Genomic DNA, 18140 nt, shown 5'->3' on the forward strand with positions numbered 1-18140 from the left:
ATATATATATATATATATATATATATATATTATAAACTCGCACTTTCATCCAGTTGATTATCATGAGTTCACCAGTCGTACAAAAAAATAGTTGACTACTAAAGTTACGTTTATGGAGATTGTCTCACTAACTATTCGGACATTTTCGTAAAATGTATCGAAATGTAAAACACTTGAATTAAATGGATCCACTACTTTCCTGATGTTATTATTGTTACGGAGAGAAACAGGTTTCAGGACCCGTGGGAGTGGTGCCATTTAGCCATTTTAAGCGTACGATAAATAATCTAGAGCTTGTAATTCCGATTACGCTTTCTTCTCGGTCCCATTTGATAAACAACGCATCACTGACTTAAATTCAAATGGGAAAAATACCACCAGGCTTCTCGAACGTATTCAGACGAGAAAGAAGTTCCCGAAATAAGGAGCATACGCAAAGCTGGCGACGTCTGGCAACTCTCCGACCGCCGCGCCGCGGTGGCAGGTAAAAGGGAAGCGTCTCGGCATCATTGCGACATTAGTGTCTCAATAACCGGAAAGTCTCTCAAAGTGCTGGACGGTCTGTTCTTCATCAAAGCTCTTGTTCTTTGCGTCATCGTGGAATGGTTTATTATGTTCTGAAGTTAATTTACAGTGTGTCTGAAGTTCACCACGGACGTGAGGAATGTTAAAAGCGTTGCTGACACCCTCTAGAACATGTAGCTTTCTTCAAAGTGGAAGGAATTTGCGAGCCTATGGAAGTTTCTGCTTTGGCACGAGGGACTGAGGGAGGTTAGTTCATTTTCAAGAAAGTCGTGGATGTTGTGTCTAAAGTATAACAGTAGGAAAGCTTCGGAAAACTGGACAGAATCTTTTCAACGTCAGTCATTTCCATCTACTTATTTTGTGAGCAAATCGTGATCGTCCCAAACAATGACATTCATGTTAACTTTTGTTTGTTTTTGTTTCGTAGACAATATTCAAATGGTACAGTTTTTGAGTCTGGATACATCTCCGAAGTTCAGGTGACTGACCTCTCTCTCTCTCTCTCTCTCTCTCTCTCTCTCTCTCTCTGCAAAAACTTGCATGGGGGCAGAATCTTGCGATAGATATCAAACACAAGTAAATGTGAACTGATAAATTTAGGGCAACTGATGGAATTTCGGAGCGTCTCGACGAGTATTATGACGAAGGGAACGTGAAAGGTCAAGTGTTTGGAAGAAGAATGAAATGTGTTCTCATGAGAGAGAGAGAGAGAGAGAGAGAGAGAGAGAGAGAGAGAGAGAGAGAGAGAGAGAGAGTACTCATGTTTGAAAGGATTTAAGCGGTTTATAATAGGTACTTGATTTTTACCCAGTGACATGAGCTTAGAGAGAAAGAGAGAGAGAGAGAGAAAGAACTCATGTTCGCACAGATTAAGTTGTTTGTAACAGGCACTTGGCACTTGTTAGAGAGGCATGACTTTTTCTTTGTGGCGTGTTGAGAGAGAGAGAGAGAGATTGTTAAGAAATCATATTTACCCAGTGGTGTACGTTTAAATTGTTTCGATTTCAACGCGTTATTTTTTTCGATTGTTTCTACGGTGAAATTAGTAATAATAATAATAATAATAATAATAAAATAATAATAATAATAATAATAATAATAAATTAGATATTCGGGAGAAAGTCTAGGAGTCGATGCTTTCCTTCGACAAGCACTTCGAAGTTCACACAGTGAAATGTATGTGTGTACATATATATATATGCATATATATATGTATGTATATGTATATATATAGTATATATATATATATATATATATATCTATATATATATATACTATATATATAAATATATATATATATATATATATATATATATATATATTTACATATATACAGGGTGTTTCGAAATTAGAGCCCCCTCCCTCTACAGCATAACCTAAAATTGATATGGACAAAAACAAAAGTAATTCAGAACAGGTATTTATTTGTTTCTCTGTGAGTATTTAATATTTTGTGTGGCCTCCATCTGCCTGTACCACAGCCTGCATTCTTGAGGGGCATGATTCCAGCAAATTGCAAAAAAGATGAGACTCAAACTCCATTTCCCCGAGCACTTCAGTCACCTCTCTCCGCAGGTCGTCGAGGCTTGGTATACTATCAGAGTTCACTGTGTGGACTTCAACCAATCCTTCAAGATACTACCAATGTTTTCAGGCACGTTAAGGTCAGGGGAGCTACCTGGAAATTCACTTGACGAGAAGAAATCGATACCACTGTTTAGAAGCAGCTCCTGTGTCTGAAGAGCCTTGAAACATGGTGCCTCATCATGCAAAAATGTGACTTCTTCAACAGATAACACATTTCCAGGATCTTTGAGGAAAGGAAATACTCCACCAGTAAGCACAGTTTTTCTGAAGTATTCGCCATTCCATGACTGTCCTTTTTCTTTGATGATCCACATTAACCATTTGGCTGTGAAACAGAAAAATTCCTAAACATTCAGGAAATTTCACACGTCATCGCTGATATCATCCAACTTTGCAGCCCAAATGATGTCATTTTTATGATTTGGCTTCCTGACTGTGTAAGTGATGCAGCAACATGGATAGAGTCAGCTTAATCCCAATCTTAAAGAAATGAACCACAAAACCATGCATGGTCTTCTCTCTGTTGCTGAGTGATGTTGGGCTTGCTGATAACATGAAATGCCTTGATACCAGATTTTTTCAACTCACAATATACAGCACTATATCTTCTCTTCCTTCCCCTTTTTGTTTCTAGTTCAAGCGCCAATTTACATAGAGACTTTCTTGGTCTACCCATTGCCTCAGCTATGATGTCTTTTGACTCCTGAGAAAGGACTTCAGGCCTTCCAAGATTCTCACTCTTTTGGCAATGACAGTCATATGGATTTTTGTTCAAGTTTCTTTTAACAAACAATTCATCTCTTTTAATGTATTTAGCTATCCAGGAATGTGAAATGAAGGGTGCGCCAGCATCCCTGGCCTCTATGAAGGTTATAGCCCGGATTTGGTAAATTCATCTGATTTCATCTAAGTCATTAGCCATGGCTGTATCTTACTCCGTCACTCAGTCAGAAAATACAAGAAATGTAAAATGAAAAAATGCTTAATAGAAACTTAAGATAATGTACTTGGAGACAGGCTATAGCAGAAAAATTCATAACTTTCCATTCGTTCTGTGTTAGGGGGGGGGGGGGTTGCTCTAATTTCGAAACACCCAATATATATATGTATATATAATATATATATATATATATATTGCTATTGTTAGGTGTCGTCGGTATATTTTTTTTCTTTTGTGGGTGGGTGGGAGATTACTCTAGCAAGGAGAGGTGGGGATGTCAAATGGTATAAACATACCCTACGAGTGGAAAAATCGCTCTCTCTAAATAATAAATAAATAAACATACAAATAAATAAATATATATATAAATAAATAATCTAAATGCTATTTATAAAAACCTTTGCCAACAGCAAGCGATAGCAGTTAATTTCTCCCAAGCTACTCTCTTGCAATGGTTGGAAATAGTTGTAATTCCATTTACGAAAAAATCAAAACAATAAAAAAAAAAAAGATTCTGAAATTTACTTTTCTGAAGATTAGGAAATTAACCTGAATTTTTGCCATACGAGTATGCATACCTTTTCTTAACGCAGGTAAATTTTTTTTTATTATTATTATTATTATATTTCTCTAACTTTTTTAATGGTGTCCGATATTATATACAATGGTTTTCGATTGCCTTCGGTCATTTCCGCATTACGAAACGGACTGTGACCTTGGAACAAAGTCAGTTACAAGAGATGCGACAGAATTTCGTGGGCACTCCTCTTACTGATTCGTAAATAACCTTCAATGACTGTTTAAAGTCGTTATTGGTCCCTCTTGTTTTACGATAGTCTTCCCTCCAGCCTCCAGCGCACTTAGTGGTTTTTTTTCATGCCCCAAGAGTCCACTCTCTCTCTCTCTCTCTCTCTCTCTCTCTCTCTCTCATCGCCGGGTCTTTTCTTCTGGGCACTTTTTTTTTTGTTTTTTTTGCATCACGATGTTACCTCCCGTACTCTGTTACGTAACCTTCAACATGCCTTTGTGGTGCATCGTTATACAGTTCTTTATGGAGTTTAATACGTTACTTACATTCGTATTTATTAATTTATTTTTTTTATTTATTCGTTTATTTTTCTTTATGAATAAGTGATCTCTTTTTTTCTGCATTTCCCTTTTCCTCCTATTACTTCTTTCTAATGAACTTCACATTCTTTGGAAGCTTGAATTTCAAGTCATCGGCCTCTGTACGTGGGGTTGTTCCGTATGAATAGGTTTCATCTTCCCAATAATAATAACAACAATAATAAACGTGACACTTGTTCAACCTCTGTCTTCGTTAAAACAAAACGCAATTCTTAAACAAACCGACTGCCAGACTGAATTGTTTATTTTTTCGTGTTCTTGATTAGAAACGCAACAATAGAAGTATTAGTCTAGGCATTTGTAGCAGCTATAGCCACAACACCAAAAAGGAACAACAAAATCCCATTAAAAACTGACTTAAGATCAAGATATCACACTATTCTCAGGCAGTTTTACCGCCCGTTGACTAGTTTTTTTTTAAAATATCCCTCCGGCTACACCGATATTTTGTTATCTCTGGTTACACCATTGTCAAGGACACGGATCTTCTTGACCTTAAGAGTTACATATCGGTTGGGCTGGAATGCTCCGGAATCTGTCAGTCTTTTTTATGGATTTCAGTTGACAGGGAAGCCTTTTTATATTCCTGATAATGAGCTGGATTTCATTCTAGTACGCATTTTTATCCCCCGATAACGCCTATGCCCGGATCTTGATGCGTACCAACCACACAGTTAGGCCGAAAGTGTGCTATACTTCATTTTAGTACGTACTTCTACCCTTAGGCCGATAACGTGCTGGACCTCATTCTAGTACGTAATTCTGCCCCAGATACGCCAATGCCAGATTTTTTTTTTTTTTTTTTTTTTTTTGCATATAGTACCATTCTTATGCAGAAACAAAGGATATATCCTGAAATTAGTCTATCCTCAGAGCCACAGGTGGAACATTTGTGGCTTAGATCTACTGCCAGTTTGGGAGAAAACGTGCCTGTACCGCTATAAACTTGTTTGAAACTCGTGACATCTCTCATCCTCCTGAGGAGCTGAATATGATGGAGTCACGAATTACGGTTCGTTTCATCCCCATCCCTGGCCCTACCTCCCCCCTACCCTTAAACACACACACACACACACACACATACACACACACACACACCACAGGCTCCGTACAGGCTGGTTCGACTTAACTAACAAATGTTTATGTTAATAATTATAGAAAAACAAGTAAAAAATGTGCCGAAGTTTCTTCAGCGCAATCGAGTTTTCTGTACAGCAGCTGCAGCGTATAATCAAGGACCACTGACAATAGATATATCTTTCGGTGATCTCGGTATAATGCTGTATGGGCCGCGGTCCATGAACCTTTAACCAAGGCCCTGGTGGTGGCCTGTCTATATCATTGCCAGAAGCACAATTTGGCTAAATCCAACCTTAGATAAAAAATATTGAGGCTAGAGGGCAGCAATTTGGTATGTTTTATGATTGGAGGGTGGATGATCAACATACCAATTTGCAGCCCTCTAGCCTCAGTAGTTTTTAAGATCTGAGGGCGGATAGAAAAAGTGAGGACAGATAATAGTGCGGACGGACAGACAAAGTCGGCACAGCGGTTTTCTTTTACAGAAAACTGTTTAGAATGTTAAAGTTAAGAGCCCTTTAACTGCGCAATAGATGCATCTCTTCTGATGCACTATTTAAGAATCACATGACTTGAAGTTACTGTTTGCCGAAGGCAGATGGAAAAAATTCCACTTAACCTTGAACTACACCAGATGAACTTTTCTTGTCTGAAAATACATTAGGGCACTTTTTTGTCACTCGACAATATCGTTTTAATCTTCCCGAAGGCATCTTCCGAGGTAAGAGAAAATTATTCAATGAGCAATCGCAGCGTTGCCTTCAACCCGATATGCTATCTTAAAAAGCTTCCAAACTCAACACCTTTTATTGATAGAAAACGGGGTATTCTTTGGTAGACTTACTATAACTACAAAAAATGAAAGTTTTTGGTATAATGTTTCAGATAATTGGTGCAACCATTTTTGGAATATTATCTTCCCTTCAGGCAAATCTCGGTTTTTTTGGATAAACCTGCTCGATATAATGGCTTTGATTTTTTCCCTTGTTGCAAGATGTCCTGTTTAAACGTCTTGTGCTTTCACCCTCAGCGCAGTCACCTCTACACTTGAGCGTAATCTTTGCAATGTTAGAATTCATGTTTTGCTGAGGTGTTCTTCCTTCCTCCTCCTATGTATTCTAGGAGTGAGGAGAATCTCGCAGTGTTGAGGGTACTTTGTTCCTACGTTTATGTTTATTTATTTTTCTATATATATATTTTTTTTACTTTACTATACATATCTTGTTCCTGGCCATCTCTTGAATTACACATGGACAGTCTAGTCCAGTAATGTCCAAACTTTTCCAGTACGTGACCCCTTTCAGTAGTACCAAACCTACCATGACCCCCACCTTTATAAGCCTCCTGAAAATGCACTCATTTCCAATGGCGCAGACAGATTTTCAACATTAAATTGAAGATGAATCACAGCAGAGAGAGCAATAACAACAAACAAAAATCCTTATCAGTGCTTATTATAAACAAGGACAAAAACTAAATATAAACAAACTAACAAAAATCCCTCAATATCATAAAAAAAAATGTCCTCAAAATCTTGGATGCTCCATGACCCCCAGAAAAAGGGGTCAATGACCCGCAGTTTGGGAACCCCTGGAACTTGCTAGGTAAATGGAAATTATTTTAAGTGGGCTTGCTGATCTGTTTCATCAGCTGATCTGAATGCTGTGTACTTTCTGTTCATACCTACAGTATATGGATAGAAGGTTTCAACTGGAAGTGAGACATTCTATACGACCTGGAAAGATTATGTCGCTAAAACCAATTTCAAACTTTATTTCATGAAATTTCCCACACATGCACACAAGCAAAACTAAACACATAAATAAATAAATAAATAAATAAAAAATAAATACACAGATGGACATCAAGGGAAAAGTAGCCATTAAGATACAATTAAAATGAAAGTACAGCGCTAATTTTTTTTCCTCGGACACTCACATAACAACTTTACTTAAGTGTGACACAAATGAGTGAGAATCACCATAATTTCGACTCGAGAGTCGAGATACCTTCAACCTGACTCACTCGAATTGAATAAGAAAATCTTTGCTAACAGTAGTTACCACGTGAACGTTAAAATAATCAGTTTTATTAGTTTTCTGAAAAAGAAAACTATTGAAACCCTTTGTCCATCCGTCCGCACTTTTCCTGTCCGTCCTCAGATCTTAGAAACTACTGAGGCTAGAGGGCTGCAAATTCGTATGTTTACCATCCACCCTCCAATCCAATCACACCAATTTACAGCCCTCTAGCCTCAGTAAGTTTAATTTTATTTCAGGTTGAAAGTAGCCATGATCGTGCGTCTGGCACGCTATATACCAGGCCACTACCAGGCCGTGGTTGAAAGTTTCACGGCCCGCGGCTCATACTGTTTGTTATGCTACCGGAAACTATTTCTGCTTTATGAAAATTACACTTTTCTGACCTTTCCTCAAAATGGCAAAAGCTACTTACGAGAATCTTGCTCTAAATGATATATATATATATATATATATATATATATATATATATATATATATATATATATATGTATATATATATACAAACACATACACACTACTTGGAGCAAAATTTCTCTCTAGGTAGATTTTGCCATTTTGAGAAATCTGTAATTTGCAACTAACAGAAATGGCAGAAATGGGTTGCAGCTTAACAAATATATATATATATATATATATATATATATATATATATATATATATATATAATATATATATGTATATTATGCAAAGATGAAACTATAATGTTAGATTCATTCAGAGGACTCATCCTTGTATTTCTTGTTTCTTTCAGGGAAGTGAAACGACTGTAGATCAATAAATAACAAGTCTGTGTGTCCATTGTTCCAACATGGAGAAAGACGCCACCAAGAAGGCAATTTGAATCAGTGAGAAACTGAAGATTCTTACCTTGTTATGTTAGTGTCCTCCTTTCATGGCTGATGCAGTCCACAGCATCAGTGTTCTGATGGGTTATCGATGCTTATAGTATAAAATAAATTTTTGATAGGTGTAGCACCATCACCGCAAACTTTATCACAATGTGGACATCAGGAATCTTTGGTCTACTGCTGGCACTCAGCGCAGGCGCTGCTCCACCATCCAGCGCAAAATCAGATGGTGTAGTACAACAGAATGCCACACTTAGTGCTGACGATCCTCAAGAACAGACAGATGAGAACGAGTCCGTTGGGTACAGTGTTGCTCTTCGGAAGTGCCTCTGCGACACAGACGAGGCCTGGAACGGAACAGCCTGTGAAAAGAGTGACTCAGAAAGTATGATTCCCGATGTGCTAGGCATGGGGAGTTTTGACGGTTTCCACAACGTCACCATAGGTGAAGTTTGTCCAGGGAAAAGTGTAGACATCGATGTAGAGCAATATCTCCGTCACTCAAGTGATTTATACTTGAGCGATGCTGGCGAAATAGTTGTCAGTCTGTATACATATGAAAACTATTGCTTTGAGGACTATAAACTGCCTGGTGAACCTGTCAAAGTCATCGCTCGGATCTGCATGGAACCTCCAACAGTGCCGAGCTGTTGCCCACTGGGACACTCGCTTGATCTTCATGGCAACTGCAGTCCCACCAGTAGTAGCTACGACTTTTCACCGGCAGTAATGGTGCAAAACCAGAGCCTGGCGTGGCCTTCAGAGACCGGTATCTCAGAAACGAATATTTCCTGCACAGACATGGAAAAATTATCGATACTTAAACTCAACCATGAAGAGGTGATGATGCACATTAATGCCAATGCAGGTACGCATTCTTCATGGATGCCCTCTCTCTACATCGACGGTGTGGCATTCAAAGGGAACTTCTGCATAAGTGTCCAAGAGGGAAGTGAAAAGACTCCAGTATATCTAGCCAAATTTTGCATCAGGGATCTAGAAAAGGACCATCAGAGACAATGCTTAGGCCAGACTTGCATACGAAAGTGCTGCTTAGAAAACGAGTATTTTGATCAATTCTGCCAGCTGTACTCTGATAACGTTACGAAGTTACCCCAACCCCTGTTTTACGACCCCGAGCACTTGGAGCCTGCCAGCGAGCCAGAGAATCTGGCTTTTGTGTTCGGTGGACCGTTCTGCGATGAGACATATCTACTGCTGCCCGATGAGAACGGAGAAAACGAATTCAAGATACTTCAGACTGGGTACCTGTACTCGGCATCATTACCAGAGCATTACCCTCCGACGAAATACTGTGTGGAGTCCCACCTGGGAGATGAGATCAACATGGCTGTGGTTTGCATGCAACAGGACCCTTGCCATGAATTGCAGAGAAGTCTCTACCCATTCCTCGTCATCATTTCCGCAGGATTCCTAGGGGTCACCTTGTTTGTGTACGTCTGCATTCCAGATATGCACGCCAAAGTGCACGGGAAATGCGTCTCATCTCACGTGTCGGCTCTTCTGATCGCTTTCATCACCCTTTTCATAGTGCACCAGTCCTCCCGAAATGTGAACACCTTCTGCTGCAAGTTCATGGGTAAGAGAAACCGCCATGGTTTGTCTTTCTTGATTAGCAATTGCTTAGAACAACATTTCACTTTTAAAAATTCAGTAAAGAATTCATGAGAATTGTCTTAGCAGTCCTTCAGTGTATTTGTAACAGCTTTTGAAATAATTCTGAAAGAAGACACGTGTAAGTTGGTAGAGAATATAGGTTTTAGCCAAGTTAAAGATTCATACATCTAATGGCTAACTTAGCTTGAAGAATGATGTACGATACCTTGTCAACAGTGGATTTGCTTCCAAAAAAGCAACTTCATACGGAACAGGGAACCATACCTGTGTACTATATCATGAAGTTGGCGCATTTACCCTGAAATAACAGAATTTCAATCTTTGCAGCTTCAGTGATGCAGTTAAGCTTCTTGGCTGCTTTCTTCTGGCTTAATGTCATGTGCTTCGACATATGGTGGACTCTCAGGTAAGTTCCCTCACTATTTGGTTGAGTGGCTGGATTATTATTATTATTATTGTGGCTGAAATAATAATTTTCTACTGTTATACTACTCGTGTAAACCACCTGGATTTACTTGGAAACCCCACTGCCAAAAAACATTAAAATCTATATATAATCATGATTCTCAATGTATGACAATTCCAACAGTATATTGCTTTCGTATTTTGGATTTACACTTTAGGAGGAGTTTGACCAACATACGCATACAAAGATTATTTTAATTTATCGCGCGAATGTTATCATATCCACAATTATGTGCTGCAATGCAATATATACGAAGGTCAAGTTTAAATACGACATAATTTGAGAGATTCCTCATGCCAGCTGAACATGCCAACCAGTGATAACAATATATTAAGCAAATGAAAACCAAAGCGTAGACGTCGGGAGAACAACAAATCTGGTTTCCAAAAATGAGGAGATTCCCTCATTCCCCGATTTGGAAACCCAGACACCCGTTCGAGCTCCTCATTTCCGACCCACGTGTCATCAACATGTGTATGTAGCGCCTCAGTGGCGTGATCGGTAAGGTCTTGGCCTCGGGCATTCCACTGAGGGGTCAGAGATGTGTACCTCTGATGATAGAAGTTCACTCTCGACGTGGTTCGGAAGTCACGTAAAGCCGTTGGTCCCGTTGCTGAATAACCATTGGTCCCATGCAATGTGGAAACACCATAAAAAAACAACGCACTGAACGCAGGTCAGTGACTTATTGGTAGTTCTGACCGGCGCGGTGCCTCATACGATTATCGGCCATTTGCCTTCAAGTTCGTTCTCGACTAGCATATGTGATTTTTTTAACTAGTTTGTGACATGTGCGAGAAGTTGCCGACGCGTGTTTATCATGCTTTACTGCAACTTGGTTTCCTATAAACGAGCACACAGCATCAATATGGAGACACGTGAAGGACCTAAACACATACCATTCAACTTTCTGAAAATGCTATTGATAGGAAACGAGTTTGGAATGATACAGCCGAAGGAGCGGATTAAGATACCGAGCAAAAACTGTCAACCGAACTCCCATGAAGAAATTTGCAAGAAATGTGCATATTCGATTCAGTGAACATCGGGAAACTGTAATAGTCAAAATCAGCCGGGACCCATCACAGGATTAATGGGGAAAAGAATCAGACCGTCAGTTGAAGTAACTTGACTAAAGCCTCCTCAACTTGCCGTAGCCATTTGGTCAATGAGTATTTTCGCAATCATGCAAAATTCTTGTATGAGACAATGTGACAATTCCATAAAAGGATACATGATTATGAAAACGAATTACGCATTTTGCTTTTTACAGCAAAATGAGTAAACGATTTGATATTGTAGACTTATTAATGGGTAGCACTGTACCAAGTTACACTGTTGCCAGATTGACTCGCCATCGCCAGCATCTAGCGGCCAATTCCTGTTTCCAGCTAAAATAATGCTAGGTTTTGCAAATGAACTTTCCGATCTACGAAAGCGCTCTTTTACCGACGTTTATTGCTCGAATAAGCGATGTTAACGAAGTTCAACAACCCACAAGTTTTTACTCTCCGTCACTTTTTAGTTGGAACGTTGCTGTCATAAATTCTGTGTGTGAGAGCTTTGCAACTCTCTCTCTCTCCTCAAATTGAGACATCATGCGCGTCATGTTTTTATATCAGATTTGATGCATTACCTCACTGCGCAACCACACTGCGCAGCATTACAGTGAGTCTTTGAAGAAGTTCACTGAAGCACTGGATTTTTGGAAAATTACGAAAGAAATGCTATACATAATTCTAGAAGAAAGGTGGCTTTCATCGTTGTAATGTTGTTTCTTGTATCTTCCACACTGGAATGAATCTTTAACTTTTGAAGCTTAGAGCAATGGGTCTACAGGAAGCTTTGACGATTTTATGAGCAGAGCCTATTCATTGCATGGCGATGATACACTAAGACCTGTAAAACTGGATCTAGCCATTTGGTTAGATATCGAGCAAACCGTGCTTGGTAACTTCTTGCTTGCTGGAACTGGAAGTCAAAATATGAAGTCCAGTTTGTCCCCAGCTGACCAGACTTCTATTTTTATTTATTTTTTATCTTCGAGATTCGTGGTCCAAAGTGCCTTTGAGAGTTTTTATATATCTCCTCAACCTACTCCTCGTTTGGAAAACACGCAAACACGCAATTCGACTTTTTTTTTTTTTTTTTTTTTTTTTTTTTTGTTAAAGAAGCCTGGTCTTTTGTTCTTAACAAGATCTGGACTTAATTAGACAGCAGTAGGAGACGCCTTTGTTAAATTTATTCCTCGAAATTTTATGGACCTTGTTCCCAAAATGTAAACCCGTACAGTGACTTTTTTTATGGGGGTGGGGGGGGGGGTGGCATAGGGAGGATTTGATTAACGCTTGCCTTGTATTTTGAACACAGGGCCGCTCTTCTAACCTTAGAACATTTCACTGTGGCGATGCCTGATCCCATTTCAAGTGAAGCAGAACTCGTTCGGTGGGTATGTCTCCAGAGTCAAGGATTGGTAAATGCTGATCATCGTATCAATCTTTTAAAATTAGGCTTCCAGAACCACTCATGAAATGCTCCTATACAACAATTTTTGTGCTGCAAAACAAGAAATTTATGAAGCAATTGGTGGGTTACGAATACTGTCAGTTATGATTCAGTTCACAAATCGAATGCAATATAAAGGGACACTGATTCGTTAACAAAAGTTATATACCTATAGTGTACAGGTAGTTCAATTGACAAACATATTCCTTACTTCTGTATGCTTTGCTTATCAGTACGAATTTTTAAGTGCCAAAGTCGATATTTAAAAGACTGGAATGAAAGTCATATGGTATCATCGCCTCGGCTTTGAGACTTGCCAACCCACCACAAAAAAAAAAAAAAAAAAAAAAAAAAAATTGGTTTTACCAGTAAACACGTGCGTGGCTTCTGGCTATTTTGGTCATTATGCATTATTCATTGACGAGAGAGAGAGAGAGATAATGCTGCTCATTAATTCTGCTAATGTTTATCAGCGTTATCTGTTGTTACTAAGTAAAGCTCCCTCAGGTATTAACTAAATACAAGTACCACTTAACTTGCTTCAATCTCTTGCGTTTAAAGATATTTGACTCACAGCCACATGTCCTTCAATGTAGTTCATGAAAAGCCATCTGCTTTGTTTCTCAAATATCTTCTCTTGTAATTCATTTTACCGTTTAAGTATCTTGAGGATAAACTGGTCACTTAACAAATCTAACAACAATAGTGATGATTCAGCTGTTGCTCGGATATTCATCCGTCTGTTAGTTTGATTAATTAATTTTTTTGAAATTTCTTAGCAACGACATACAGGAGTAGACAACAGACTATTTTCATCTGAGGCGAATGAACTTAATTCGCTCTATCTACTGGATAAGTAAAGTGCATTAATAGACGGGATCTTTCTTGTAGATTCAGTATCTCATATTTTTGTTAATCATTTATTTGTTTGTGTGTGTGTGTGTGTGCGGAAACAATAAAAAAAAAAAACATTTATGGGGACATGTTTCGGAGGAAGAAACAAGCGACCTCTCATAATGAAAACTCTCAAACAAGAATGGAGCGCCTCAGTGGCGTGATTGGTATGGTCTTGGCCTGCCACCTCGGTGGCCGCGAGTTCGATTCTCGGGCATTCCACTAAGGGGTCAGAGATGTGTATTTCTGGTGATAGAAGTTCACTCTCGAACTTGGTTCGGAAGTCACGTAAAGCCGTTGGTCCCGTTGCTGAATAACCACTGGTTCCGTGCAACGTAAAACCACCATACAAACAAACAAACAAGAATGAAGAAAAATGAAATGAATGTAATAAAAAAAAATAATAAAATCATCATTTAGCACAAATACTTAGCCCTTCTTGAAACTACGCTAACGCACTGCATTAATAAATGAAAATATACTACACTTATGATTTGCTGTTGAACTGCAAAGGTCTGAGCAACTACACTACTGGCTTTGTTGGCTTCAGGGTTAACTTAATGCAACCTGTCAACACCTGCGCCAAAGGAATAATTTATGAGTACTACAAGGTCAAGTCATAATGTTGTGCTTTTTTCTGAGGTTGGATCGTTAACGCCGTTTTTTTGTTAATCTGTCATCAGTGTTTTGCGACTGGAACAATCGGAAAAATCTTCCTGAAAAATAAGTCCAAGATTATGGATGACTGAACTTGAGGTTAACCGAGAATGAGATCATCCTTACACCCCCCCCCCCCAACCCCCTTCATGCATCCAGGCTGCAACCAGGATGGCTGCCCAAAATTGAATACCCTTAAAGGGAGGTTGAGGGCGTCAGCAAGGACCTCCCAAGCTGCCGAATCTTTCCGGGTTTAGTTTTCTTGAGCTGGGTCAAATAAAAAATGGTTGCCGGGATGTAATGGCGCATTCTTTATAGTTAATATATCTAAAGAATGGACGGTATTCTTCTTCGTGCAAGGTGTCTCCGATACACAGAAAGTATACCATTTCTTTTTTCAAGGGAAAACCTACCTCTCTAAGGAATGAAGAAACTTTCTCCGGTTATATAAACGCATCAAAGAAATGTGCGTGATTCTATTCAGTTTGAAATATAATAAAGGAATAAACAACAAATTTCAGTGGCTATGATGCACCTATCGCCAAATATACTCCTGATGGAAATATCTGCATCGGAATTCTAAGATATGGAAGAAATTTCTGTTTTGTTTGTATGGTGTTTTTACGTTGCATGGAACCAGTGGTTATTCAGCAACGGGACCAACGGCTTTGCGGGACTTCCGAACCACGTCGAGAGCGAACTTCTATCACCAGAAATACACATCTCTAACCCGTCAGTGAAATGCCCGAGAAACTAACTCGCGGCCACCGAGGTGGTACGCCAACACTATACCGACCACGCCACCGAGGCGCTGAAGAAATGTCTGGACGGATGGAGGCCTTTCATGATAGATTAGGCATACAATACTTGTGGGCTAGTGATGAACACATAATGGGTTTACGGGTAAGAAGTTTCCCACCATCATTCATACTCTCCCAGTAGGGGGATACTGCCGTCAGTACACCTCACGGGGTGCACTGTAGGCATTACTAAAGGTTCTTTCCAGCGTCCATTGGGCGCGTAGCTGCAACCCCTTTCGTTCCTTTTGCTGTACCTCCATTCATATCATTCTTCCATCTTGCGATGCACCCTCTCCTGTTACACCTTTCAAAGCTACCTAAGTGAAGTCTATATTTTAGTTTAAGCAGACCAGTGAGCGGGTTAATAGCTCTCCTATGGGCTGGCCCGCAGGATTAGATTTTTATTTACGTTGCCAGGAACCTATTGGTTACTTAGCAACGGGACCTACAGCTTACTGTGAGATCCGAACCACATTAAATCGAAAAATGAATTTCTAATCACCAGAAATACAATCCACTGTATTCCGCGCAGGCTGTAATTGGAACTTCATACATAACTACTCTCAATTATCTTTCTAGGAGCCGAATAACCTCGAATAAACTCTATATGCCTTCGATTGATACACCTATCAAGTCTGCCTTCTTTATTCTGCATTTTACCGGAAACAGGACTAGATTTTGGGAGGTCCTGATGCGCCCACTGTTCCTAAAAGGAATCCCCACCGGGGAATCCCCACCGTTTAACAGGGGGAGATCTTTTAGGAATGTTTTGCCAGTTTGTTTTCGAAGCTTTTTTTTTTTTTTTTTTTTTTTTTTTTTTTTTTTTTTTTGGTGGTGGTGGTGTTGGCGGTGTTGGTGGTGGGGGGTTCCGAAAGTTTTACCAAGTTTTTCTTTGATGTTTTTTTTTTTTTTTTTTTTTGTGGTGGGGACTGTGGGGGGGGGGGGGGGGGGGGGGGGGGGGGGGGGGGGGGGGGGGGGGGGGGGGGGGCGGTTCCCGACAAAATCTGATGTCTTCTTGTTGATTATGTATAGGTAGGCGAAAAAAGAGATTGATTATAGTCAGTTCTGTCTGTGTTAGGTTAGAGTGAGAGTTATAGAAACTTTTCTTACTAATACACTACAATCATTTTTTTTTTTTTTTTTTCTTGGCGAATTGACTTTCCTCTTGGGGCAAGCGAAAGTTGAATATTCCAGTTCCGAGTTGAAAGTGTGGGTCAGGTCACAATGGCAAAATAGCGGTTTTTTTTTTTATAATTTATTAATTGATGAAATTGTGAAAATAAATAGTTTTTAAAAATTTATGAAATGAGGAAATTGTGAAAATAAAGATTTTTTAAAATTTATTAAATGTGGAGATTGTGAAAATAAAATAATAGATTTTCATACTTTATTAAATGAGAAAATTGTGAAAATAAAGATTTCTTATAATTTATTAAATAATGAAATTGTGAAAATAAAGTAATTGATTTATTATAATTCATTAAATGAGGAAATTGAGAAAATAAAATAATAGATTTTTTATAATTCATTAAATGAGGAAATTGTGAAAATAAAGTAACTGATTTATTATAATTTATTAAATGAGGAAATTGTGAAAATAAATGAATTTATTATGGATAATCTATCACGAAGAGGATCATTGTTTGCTAAATTTCTCTGATCCTAAATATGTGTTCTGCACACACACACACACACACACACACACAAAAGGAGGTAGTACATACACATAAAGAAAGATTTGACTAAAGTGGCCTAGCGAGAAAGTGACTTTCGAGAATCGTTGACTGCAGCTTACGAAATATGCCTGCAGGTTTGAGGAGGCTGTCAAGTCATCATCCTCTTACGCAAGTGAAACGAACCCAGCGAATGAGTACGCACTTTGATCTTCAGTTATCATTCTGCGTACGAACTTGTCCCGCAAAGCGATGCCACTGAGAAGCAACACTGAATTTCATTCGCCGTCCGTAGATGGTCATTCTCTCCCGTTGATGGATGATTTTTCATACTTTATCGAAAAAATAAAGTAAAACCTTTGTTAAGATTCTTATATATATATTAGTTCTTTCGTGAAACAAATCCTGGTTCTGACTTCTCAAAAGTTTACTTTTATAACTCAACAGGAAACTTAAAACTCTGCGGTTATTTTGCTGGAAGGGTTTTTTTTTTTTTTTTTTTTTTTTTTGACGAAGAAATCCAACACAAGTAGACTCCAAGGTTACTCGAATGAATTGCAGTTTTTGAAGCTCATCTCCCCGCGGGATGATAAAGAAATAATACATGAAGCAACATAACCGGACGGCGCGCCATCTTGCTTTCAAGATGTGCCGTTCTTTACAAATGAAGAAACGACAAAAACACTCCGAATTCTACATCGATAATGTTTCCACTTAATTGATGGCCAATTCTTCAACAAGTAACCACACATTAGATGATTCTTATGCGCAATGCTTCCTCGGAAATCATTGTTTTTATAGTCGTATTCACATACAGTTTACTCCAAATTCTCGCGGGGGATATCGATTCTCTTGGACTCTTTTGCACGACTAGACTCAGTTTTTTTCCATCTGTCCATCCGCCTGTGGTGTTTGCGCATGGTAAGACTGCGTCCCGGGCTTTAAATAATATCCTATTTCGAATATTAACGGTGTAATTCGCATACAGTAAATTATTAAAACACTTTTCAGTTGCAAATGTACTCCCAGATATCCTTTTATTTACCTAAAACTTACACATAGCGTAACTATTTAAAGCCCGGGGCGCAGTGTTACCATGCGCGACCACCACAGGCGGATGGACAGATGGAAAAAAACAGAGTATAGACTATACTCAGTAAAACCTATAACCTTTGCTCATAGGTAGGCGATGATACCAAGCAAGAACTAGTTCTCTGTAAGTGGTGACTGCCTACAGTGAGCCTTGAGCGATGCTCTACAGGTGGGGCTCATATTCTTTGCAGGGTTCCGTGTTCCTTTCGTCCTAACAACACTGCTTTTTGTTTGTGACTTTATATCCGTTCCCGTTTAATTCAAA

The 18140-nt window shown here is 39.0% G+C and overlaps 1 protein-coding gene across 1 annotated transcript in view; it reads left to right on the forward strand.

Moving 5' to 3' along the window:
• The first annotated feature begins 528 nt into the window (after positions 1-528).
• Positions 529-18140, forward strand: part of LOC135216861 (uncharacterized) — a 31162-nt gene continuing 13550 nt past the window's right edge. Inside the window, exons 1-3 of the mRNA XM_064252374.1 lie at positions 529-771; positions 8054-9750; positions 10116-10194. Of these exons, the coding sequence (XP_064108444.1) occupies positions 8301-9750; positions 10116-10194 (1529 nt within the window). The 5' untranslated portion in view covers positions 529-771; positions 8054-8300. The remainder of the gene's footprint in view (positions 772-8053; positions 9751-10115; positions 10195-18140) is intronic.

This window comes from Macrobrachium nipponense, chromosome 6 (assembly GCF_015104395.2).
Source record: "Macrobrachium nipponense isolate FS-2020 chromosome 6, ASM1510439v2, whole genome shotgun sequence".
Taxonomy (NCBI): domain Eukaryota; kingdom Metazoa; phylum Arthropoda; class Malacostraca; order Decapoda; family Palaemonidae; genus Macrobrachium; species Macrobrachium nipponense.